This window comes from Mus pahari, chromosome 3 (assembly GCF_900095145.1).
Source record: "Mus pahari chromosome 3, PAHARI_EIJ_v1.1, whole genome shotgun sequence".
Taxonomy (NCBI): domain Eukaryota; kingdom Metazoa; phylum Chordata; class Mammalia; order Rodentia; family Muridae; genus Mus; species Mus pahari.
Window position 1 is genome coordinate 22,166,014 of NC_034592.1, and position 10,619 is coordinate 22,176,632.

Sequence of the window (10,619 nt, forward strand, 5' to 3'; positions counted from 1 at the left end):
CTTCAGACACTCCAGAAGAGGGAGTCAGATCTCGTTACGGATGGTTGTGAGCCACCATGTGGTTGCTGGGATTTGAACTCAGGACCTTCAGAAGAGCAATCAGGTGCTCTTACCCACTGAGCCATCTCTCCAGCCCCAGATTGTACCTCTTATCAGAACCCTAGCAACTCTGAGTCAGGCAGCATGAGTGTCCTCATCGCCAGGTCCTCACTGAGGCTGATAGAAGGGAAGGAAGTAACTCGTTCTTTGTCAGAAGTCACAAGCTGTTAGCAAGAGTGGCGTGACAGTTCAAATCCCCCTGCCCTCTAGTGCTTTGAATTTCTTCCTATAACCAAATGATTTCCATGAAAGAATCAACAGTGATAGCTTTCTTGAAAAGACTGGCTCTATTCTGCTACAGGGTCAGTTTAGAAGTGTAGGAGACTGTCTCGAAGTGGAGGTACTCATGGAAGTACCAGGACATAAGAAGATTTCAGCCAGAGTGTTAAAAACATTGCACAGTGTGCTGGAGAGATGGCTCAATGGCTAGGAGCACTGGCTGCTCTTGCAGCAATAGAAACCATTAGAAAGAAAAGGATGAGTAAAGGAGCTAACTTAACTTAAAGTTCAGGACAGAGCAGGAGTGAGAAAGTGATACTTGTTAAATAGGTTGGCCCTCAGGAGAAACCTGGACTTAGCTGCCTGGGTATTAGGAAAGGCGCCTCAAGGGCAAGACCTTGCCCTTGGAAAGCTCCATTGCAAATTCGCTGGAAGAGAGGATGCTTAAACAGAGAGTACCTCTAGAATGGCCTTCTGGAACTGGCTGTCCAGGGTAGAGGCTTTCCAGGTGTAACCACAAAGGTACACAGAGAGCACTGCATCTGTGGTCTACGTGGGACAGGCTACACCTGAGCTGGCAGCAGAACACGTGATACTGCTATTATGGGTACAAGAAGTGCAAGTTACGGGATCGTGGAGACCTGCACAGAGGAAACATGTTGTCCGGGTCTGATTCCATGGATGGGTCTCCTGACTGGGCTGACTACAAAGCTGTGAAGCCTTAGTTGCAGTGGTGACTGCAGGATACTGGGGATGCCAGAAATATGGGGCACTCACTGAGGAAAGCTGTTCATGCTGGTGGGACTGACCCAAGACAGACCACACACGGCACATTAGATAGAGGTGGAGCTGGGGCTGAGTCCACTGAAACACCAAAGCCATCCCTGCTGGACCTGTGTCTGTCTGTCCTGCTGGACCTGTGTCCTGCTGGGTTCTGGTGGTGCTTTGACTCAGTTCTCCATGGTAGTCCTCATTCTTTTGGGAATGAGAACGTTCATACTAGGGAATTGTATACAATTCTTTTAAGGTACAGGGGCTCACAGCCAGGACATTGCCTTGAGTCTCCTGACACTGAATTTCTGAGTAGTGTTGGAACCATAAGACTACGAGGATTTCTCAAGATAGACTGAATAGATTTGCACCATGAGCTAGCCATGAATCTACGAGGCCAGGTAGAGAATGTTCTGGGTTGAATATGAAATGTCCTGGGTAGACTCACGGGTCTGAGTACTTGTTTCCCAGCGGATGGTGTGGCTTTGGACATTGTGAGGTTTTAAGGTAGTGGCTGTTAAGTGGAGGAAGATGGATGCTGGGAACGTGTGGTTTAGGGCCTGGCCGGCCTCTGGCTGGCCTCTGCTTCTTGGGAAGGTAAAATGTGAGTAACTGCCTCACACCACAGCACTGCTATTTGCCCTGCCTTCCTCGGTCTCTCAAACTGTAAGCCAAGGTGCTTCTTATCGTGACAATGAGAAAAGTAACTGATACAGAAAGTATCTTCTCATTCAAACCTGTCTGCACCCCACCCCCATGTCGTCTTCTTGGTCCTTCTAATCATCCGTCCTGGTAGCATGTATTGCATAATTTTAAAGCTGGTATGTATGTATCTAAGCTGTGCACAGCACCTGGAAAAGATAAATGAATGCAAGTGAAATTATTCACTAAAACATTGGGAGAGATAAGTGCTTACCATTCAAAATAATCTTCCCAGTATGCTCATTGTTCAGTGAATGACAGCTACAGTTCCCTGTAGTGACCGTTTTGTGCAATCAAACTGGATTTGAAACCACCCAGACTTGAGCTCAAATTCTGCCTTCAACAAAAGCTAGAATTTTGAGCAGGTTTTTTGCTTCATTAATTTGTGATCCTCCATTCCCCCACCACCACCACCACCACTTTGTTGCAAAGGGAAACATCTGGGCATGAACATTTTGTGTGTGTGTGTTTGTGTGTGTGTGTGTGTGCGCGCGCGCGCGCGTGCGCACATTGCATGTATGTGTGCCAGAAGTCAACCTTGGCGTATCACTCTTCAGGAGCCTCTTGCATTGTTCTTTCTTTATTTAACGTGAATGGGTGTTTGGCTTGCACCACATGTGAGCCCGGTGCCTTTGAAAGTTAGAAGAGGGTGTCAGCTTCCCTGGAACTTGGGATACAGATGGTTGTGAGCCACCATGTGGGTGCTGAGAATTGAGCCCATGTCCTCTGACAGAGCATGCGTTGCTCCTAACCTTGTTTTTTGAGATGAAGTCTCCCATTGGCCTAGAGCATGACCTATGGGGGCCCTGAGTATGCCGGCTGTCCAGTGAGCCTCGGGGACCTGCCTGACTCTGCACCTTCAGTGCTCAGATTGCAAGCATGGCTCGCCAACCCTAACTTTCCCCCGTGGCTTGTGGGGATCTACTTAGGTCTTCAAGCCGCTTGGCAAACACTTGATCAGGCTGAGGTAGCTCCCCATTCCCAGGGACTGAGTGCGCCGAGCAGCAAAGCTGATCTCAGATCTCAGGGATCATTTGTGAATGGGGGTGACAGAACAGTTTGTCTGGTGGAGCCAGGAGTCATTGACGTTGTGTTTTTCTTTTCTACCATGTAGATCCTGACAGCTGTTCTGACGTATCCCGTGCTCAGGACCTTTAGCCTCTGGCTCCACTCCTCCCTCACTGGGAGCTATGTCTCTGGCTCTTATTCCATCGTTTTTGTCAACTGTCCCAATGAGCAAATTGCCAGAGACATCGCCAGGTATAGTGCATATAGGGGCTAGCTACCGGAGTGCTCTCTAGGGGCCACACTGAAACCCTTCTCTTGCTTTTGACAGCCCATTCTGTACAAAGAACTCCATACTTTCTGCTTGGGGTGGCATGAGGAACGCACTGCATGGTCCTGTTCGGACTGACCCTAGGGCTGACCCTCCCATGCCATGAGAGAGAATGTTTAGTAGTTGATGGTTAGAGAAGAACCATGAGACCCACGAGAGAAGTGGCTTGCTCAAGGTAGTAAGAAACTGTGAAGCCTCCCGGGGAGATCCAAATCTCTCAATTGCTGGTCCAACCTCTTTCTCATCCCCATAGCTCAATTAAGGAAGAGGCTGTCCATGAATTGGTTATTTTTCTAGAAATGACTGTGGCGATCTGGGAAGAGCACCACTGGGTTTATAATTACACCATAGTTTCAATGTTGGCTGTGCCAATTCTTTTTATGTGACTTTGGGGTGGAGGACAGGAGTTGCAGGATGCTGGACCTTGGGACCTTGAACATGTTAGGTAAGTACTGAAATGCTGAATTACAAGATGGCATTATGCCAGCTACCTCACAGTGTTGCAGTTACGATTACATGATGTGAAACATGTATAACACACACCCCAGGAGACGAAATAAAGTAGGTGCTCAATAAATGTCTCCCAAACCCCATCTTATCTGTCTATAAATACGTCTCTGAAGAGAGCGCGTGGGACTTTCCCCTTCTCTTGTTTTATTATGGAAGAATCTTGGAGATTAGGGTTACAGTCACAAATGCTTAGCAGAGAGATTGACAAATTGGCTTAGGGTATAACAATGAAAGAAGACGGCAGACAGCAACCTTTGTCCTCCCTGGATGTTGGGAGAAGGAGGAAAGGGAGTGTGTTGACTCAGGAATCATGTGTCACATCTACTCTGTGACATTCAGTTACAGTGACAGAAGAGCAGGTATCACACCCACCCTCAGACCTGCATTTCCTGTAACCTCACACAGAGCCTCTGGGGACACAGAGGAGCAGCCATGAGGAGGCTGCTCTGAGGGTGGCTCGGTGTGCTGTGGGAATGGCTGACCCTGGGTCTGCAAAAGACAGGCCTGGGCTCTGCTGGGCTTTCCTGCCTGAAACGCACCTGCTTGGAGATAGGCAGCAGGGAGTACTCAGCCCAGTTGGACAGATGTGCAAGGTGCTAAGACCCATTTGGAATTGAGGATCCAGATCATCTGTGTTCTTGTGAATATAAAATACCCTGGTATTAAATGTTGGTAACAAAGTCAAGATTTTGTGAATGCCCAGAGGGTCGGACCATGGACCTTATCTGTGACCTCTGTGTGCCTGGCTCTCTTCCTCCTCCTAAAGTCTCTGAGGACCTGAGCTCTGTGGGCATGACTCTGTGGGCTGCAGTGTTTGTGCACCTGCTCTGTCTGAGATGGAGTTCAGCCAGCCTACTGCTCTTCCTTCTCCTCCTCCTTCTCCCTGTCCTCCTCCCCTCCTCTCTCTCCTCCTCTCCCTCCTCCTCTCTTTCCTCTTCTCTCTCCTCCTCCTTCTTCTCCTTTACCTCCTCCTCCTCTTCTTTTTTTTTCTTTCTCTCTTCTCCCTTCCCCCTGCAGTTGCGGTTCTCTCTCTCTCTCTCTCTCTCTCTCTCTCTCTCTCTCTCTCTCTCTCTCCATAAAAAACTCCATGGTTTTGAGTACAGATGGCTGTGATCAGAGGCAGGGAAGCTCACATTCCTAAGAGACTGTGAAGGCCATGCAACAGATGGGTCTCTCTCTCTCTCTCTCTCTCTCTCTCTCTCTCTCTCTCTCTCTCTCTCGTGTTTGTATGCCACCAAAAAATGAAAAATTCCAGTTGGGCAATTGAGCAGGCAAGCCTTGATGAGGTTGCGTGAGTGGGTCTGTTTTATGTGTGGCACACTGGTGATTTTCCAAAGCAGCCACAATGGTAGATGGTGATGAGGTGATCCTAACATGGAATTTTAAGTTCAGTACTCTTAGCCTGAGTTCAAGGACAGAGAAAGGAAAATAGCCCTGTAGGCATATTTTTTCTCATCTTCTTTAATAAGCGGTCATCCTCCCCCCTAGTCTACCACCCATCTGAGGTAGTGGAAAAGAAAGGTTATCAGGAGCATGGGGGAAGTGGACCTGCTTAGAAATAGTTCTTTGAGGGTGAGTCCAATCTTCGCTGTCAGGGTATCAGCAGTTCAGTCCATTGCAAACACCAAATATGAATCAGCAGCTACAGTCCAGTCCTGTCAGCAGACACCACATATGAACCAGCAAGGGCTCACTAACCAGCCTGAGGCTGCAGAAACATCAAGAAGCCAGAGGAACCTCACCAGAAGTTCTTTGGCAAGCTTCTCTCTATGGCATCACTGCAAGAGGAGCTCAGCAACACAATGTAAGGAGAACCAATACATGCATAGAATAGCGAGGCATAGGGAGGCGGGGCAAAGCAAACCAGTGCTGGGGCTCACAGTGTCTGAGGGGTCACATTTACATCCCTCCTGAACATCATGCATTCTTTCATGTGTCTGCTCTAGCAAAACACCCTTTCACCTGTGTGCCCCAGCAGAACATCTTTTAACATAACTGACTTTCCAAAGAAACCAGAAGTTTCCACCTCACAGCCATCTCCTTGGAACAGCAGAGGGGAGGAAGGACCCATGAGTAAGACTCAGATACAGTTTTTGTCCTGGGTCCAACCAAGCTCTTGAGGTTGTGGTAAAAAAACCTTTAAAACAGAAAATAACAACAACAAAAACAAAAACAAAAACAAAAAAAAAAAACAAAAAAACCCAAACAAAAACAAAACACCAGAAAACCTTGACAAAAGACTTTCTACTTGCCCAAACCACCACTGAACAATGTGTTTCTGCTTGGAGCTGTATGCGTTCTTTATGGTCGGCCACTTGGGGATCTACATGTCAGCTGGGTGTGTGGCAGGGTTAGGGGTGGCATTATGAAAGGAGCTTTCAGTAGTGAACAAGGTTAGATAGCACCAACTAAGCCAGTCTCTTATCTAGTAAGATAGAGAGGAGAGCTACCTTCTCCGAGCAGGTACACGGGTATGTGTTTTGGGCAGGAAAGCCCAGCAGAGCCTAGGCCTGTCTTCTGCAGGCTCAGGGTCAGCCATTCCCACAGCACACCAAGCCGCCCTCGGAGTGACCTCCTCACGGCTGCTCCTCTGTGTCCCCAGAGGCTCTATGTGTGGTTACAGGATATGCAGGTCTGGGGGTGGGTGTGATACCTGCCCTTCTGTTGCTGTAACTGAATGTCAGAGTAGGTCACTGATTTACAAATAAAGATTTATTTCACCTTATGGCTGTAGAGCGGGGCAGTCAGAAGCATGCTGCTTAGTATCTGGCAGTCCTGCATTAGAACAAGGCACAGGGCATCCCATGGCAGTGGCGAGCACGCTGACTCCCCGTCTCTCTTCCTTACAAAGCCGCTAGCCCCATCATGGGGAGCTCACCCTCATAGCCTCACTAACCACCCTCTAAATGCTGTCTCTAGTCCCCAGCACTCATGACTTTACATGTAAAACACAGTCCGTCCACCCCCATAGCACTCAAGTTTAATTAGCTACAGCACCATTTCAAAAGTCCAAAGTCCGGGGTCTCACCTGAATCAGATTTGGGGGAGACTCAAGGCACGCCAATGCAAGCTGACTTCCCTAGCCTGTGAAATCAAGAGCTCACCTGCAGCCAAAGTATAGTGGGGGAGCAGGCATAGAACAGACATCCCCATCTCCAAAGAGAGAAAGAAGCAAGAAGCAAGGACTAGCTGGTCCCACATGTCTTGGTGTTTCTACTGCCGTGATGAAACACCATGCCCAAAAGCAAGTTGGGGAGGAAAAGGTTTATCCAGCTTACACTTCCACATCACCGTTCACCATTAGTGGGAGTCAGGACAGGAATTGAAACAGGGCAGGAACCTGGAGTTTCTGGAGGCAGAAACTGATGCAGAGGCCATGAAGGAGTGCTACTGGCTTGCTTCCCACGGCTTGCTCAGCCTACATTCTTATAAAACCCAGGACCACCAGCCCAGGGATGGCCCCACCTACAATGGGCTGAGCCCTCCCCCATCAATCACTAATTAAGAAAATGTCCTATAGGCTGGCCCACAGCTCATCTTATGGAGGCATTTTCTCAATAGAGTGTTCCTCCTTTCAGGTGACTATAGCTTATGTCAAGTTCGCATAAAACTAGCCGGAATCCCCAGCATCCAATAGCATTTGAATTCTGAAGGCTCAGGAGAAATTCCTTGATTCTGTGCCCTGCTTCCTGGATACACTTAGGGTAGTGGGTGGACCACAGGCCTTATGCAGTCGCTTGGCTGGGTTCAGTTTAAGCATACTGTGCGTATTTCATGCTGTTAGCTCTACTGTTGTTTAGTCTCTGTGGCTCTCCTAGCATTGCCTAAGTGAACACTGCAGCGGCGCCTATCCAAAATTTTCAATTAATTCCTTCCCGGTATCCTTACCTACAGCCTCATTAGCATAAAACTTCGAGGATTAGGTTTTCAACATGAGAATTCCTAAGGATACATTTTATCGGAGGAGGGGCACCCTGCATGCTTGCGTCCCTAGACCCAGATATCCCGGGCAATTCCCATCCTGTCTCTTAAGACTTTGGACTTGCTCCAGCGATCTGCTTCTCTGTGCTCTAGGGCCATTCTGGATAAGAAGATGGCTTCGTCTGTGAACATCTTGCCGACGACCTCTTCTCTGTGAGTTTTGCCAAGGCCAGTGGTGGGGAGTTGGGGGTGTTAAGGTTAGGTCCTGGTTGGTTGAGAGAGCAAGGAGCAAATGGTGACCTGTTAGAGAATAGTCAGTCAGCACGTCACAGTTGACTTACATTCAGAGATGCATCAGTTTATGTCACCCAAGGAAAGCAAAGCAAAAACAGAAACAAAAAACAAAAAACGAACCCCCAAAAACTGCATTTAGAGAAAGGAGAGAAATGTCACGGTGTCCAAATTCATTAATATGATTTATGGAATTAGATTCCCAGCACAGGACTTCTGGGGACGCGCTCAAATCCTAGAACTCTCAACTAGCCCTTGGCATTCATGGCCTTTGCTCGGTTGCTCTGATGCCGGATTGAGCATGGCTCAATAACTCGGCTTTAATTTTGACCTCTAAGCTTCAGCCCAGTCTGTTGAGTTAGTCTCTCTGAGGGTAAGGCCCAAAGTTCTGAATCTTTCATATTGTCTCTAAAGCAATGGCTCTCAGCCTAGGGCTCTCCACCCCTTCGTAGGGTGGTTGCAAATCAAATATCTTGCATATCGGATATTTACGTTATGATTCATAACAGTAGCGAACTTACAGTTATACAATGGCAATGAAATGATTTTATGGTCGGGGGTCACCACAACCTGAGGAGCTGCATTAAAGGGTCGCAGCCTTGGGAAGGCTGAGAACTACTGCTCCAGGGGCTCATGCTCAGTGTGGAATGCTCGCTCGCCTAACATGCAGGCCTTGGGGTTTGGTCTCCAGCATAACAAGAAAAGCAAGAGGAGAGAAGAAATGGAGGGAAGGGCTAGTGGAGGGAAGAAGAAGGGGAAGGAAAAAGGAAGGAAGGAAGGAAGGAAGGAAGGAAGGGAGGGAGGGAGGGAGGGAGGAAGGAAGGGAGGAAGGGAGGGAGACCTTATGTGAAATCTTAGGTCTAGACACCTTTGTATATCTGCCTTAGAGTTCCTATTGCTGGGATGAAACATCATGACCAAAAAGCAAGTTAGGGTGGAAAGTGTTTATTTGACTTATGGTTCCATATCACTGTCAAAGGAAGTCAGGACAGGAACTCAAACAGGCACTAGAAGGCAGGAGCTGATGCAGAGACCATGGAGGGGTGCTGCTTGTTGGCTTGCTTCCTACAGCTTGCTTAGCCTGCTTTCCTGCCCACCCGCCCCAGCTCCCCAAGGCAGGGTTTCTCTGTATAATAGTCCTGGCTGTCCTGGAACCCACTCTGTAGACCTTGCTGGCCTCAAACTCACAGAGATTCACCTGCCTCTGCCTCCTGAGTGCCGGGATTAAAGACACGTGCCACCACCATCTGACTTCAGTCTGCCTTTGTATAGAACCCAGGGCCACCAGCCCAGGGGTGGCACCACCCATAATGGGCAGGGCCTTTCCCCATCAATCACTAATTAGGAAGATGCTTTATAATCTGGCCCACAGCCCGTCTTATGGAGACATTTTCTCAGTTGAGGCCCCCTCCTCTCTGATGACTCTAGCGTGGGTCAAGTTGACACAAACCAGCCAGCACAGTGGGTTGGGAAAGATTCTGAAGTCTCTACCCTTCAGTAGTTTACCTACTTGGTCCAGGCTGACAACCCGCCAGGCTCCTCTTGTGAGCATCACAGTTTGATTTTGTTCTCCTCTCTCTCTAGGTACTTTTGGAAAGGAGAAATAGAAGAAGGCACTGAGGTCTCACTGGTGAGTGAGGTTTGGGCACAGGAGGTTTTAATAGGAGAACACGTGACATCAGAGCCTTTTCCCAGGATGTGCTTAGAAACTAGCGATGGGGACGGGGATGTAGCCCAGCGATGACTCCTTATATATGGGAGACCTTGAATCTGATCCCCATAGAAGAAAAGAAATTAGCACCAATCAACATACCCCACCTAAGATGTCTGAGCCTCATCAACAAGCTAGAGACCCGGCCTGGTGATCCAGGAGGAATGCTAAATAGCTAAGTGAATGATTCAGACCCCAAATTCCTGATTAATTTTCTTCTTGTCACAGCTAATAAAGACAAAGACTTCCATGGTCTCCCGGCTGTTCGCCTATATGAGGTAAGGTTCCTTTACCACGGGACCAGGTCAGGATGTTCTAGTAACTGAGCGGAGGAACCTTGAGGTGGGAGAGTTGGGGTTCAGCCACTGCCTCCCATAAGACTCCCGCTCTCCTCTTTATCTCAGGTTTCCATCTGGACATTGGAGAGTAGAGTGAGATCGGTTACACGGCAGGTTTCAAAATACTGGCCTCAGGGCCTCTTCATGCTTTAAACCAGTTCGGACTCTCAAAAGCGTTATGCATTAACTTCCTGCTAGTCGCCAGCACCACAGTCCTGAAGCGTACACTCAGGGTCTCAGTGGATCATCGCAGTGGTCCACAAAGGGAGAGCTCTTGACTTCTGAGGTCTTCAAGACGTTGCTGAAACCCATGAAAGTTAACATATTCTGTTGTAAGGGCTAAGGATTTTGAAAACTGTTTTTAGTTTACTTGAGACAATAATAAAACGCTTATACACTAATAACACAAACACTGGATTTTTATGAAAAGTCGTATTTTTCCAAACCAAGAAATTAATGAGAAAATGGCATCATTTGCATTTTGGAAACTGCATAAGTTAATAAGATAGTTGCTAGGGAGAGTTTTAAGTTTACAGTGACAAATTCAAGGTTTCAAAACTTAGAATTTTTGCTTGCAAATGATTTTTTTCACTGTCAATAAGAAAGTTGTCCCCCCTGCCAGGCATGGTGGTGCACACCTTTAATCCCAGCACTTGGGAGGCAGAGGCAGGCGGATTTCTGAGTTCGAGGCCAGCCTGGTCTACAAAGTGAGTTCCAGGAC

At 48.0% G+C, this 10,619-nt stretch overlaps 1 protein-coding gene across 2 annotated transcripts in view; it reads left to right on the forward strand.

Moving 5' to 3' along the window:
• Positions 1 to 10,619, forward strand: part of LOC110317500 (protein CutA homolog) — an 18,242-nt gene that overhangs the window by 3,708 nt on the left and 3,915 nt on the right. Inside the window, exons 2-6 of one of the 2 annotated variants that reach the window (XM_029536650.1) lie at positions 2,906 to 3,051; positions 7,712 to 7,771; positions 9,434 to 9,479; positions 9,789 to 9,838; positions 9,965 to 10,012. In XM_029536650.1, coding sequence (XP_029392510.1) covers positions 2,906 to 3,051; positions 7,712 to 7,771; positions 9,434 to 9,479; positions 9,789 to 9,838; positions 9,965 to 9,995 — 333 coding nt within the window. In that variant the 3' untranslated portion in view covers positions 9,996 to 10,012. Of the gene's footprint in view, positions 1 to 2,905; positions 3,052 to 7,711; positions 7,772 to 9,433; positions 9,480 to 9,788; positions 9,839 to 9,964; positions 10,013 to 10,619 lie in introns of those variants that run through there. The other variant, XM_021191944.2, reaches the window with a different exon arrangement.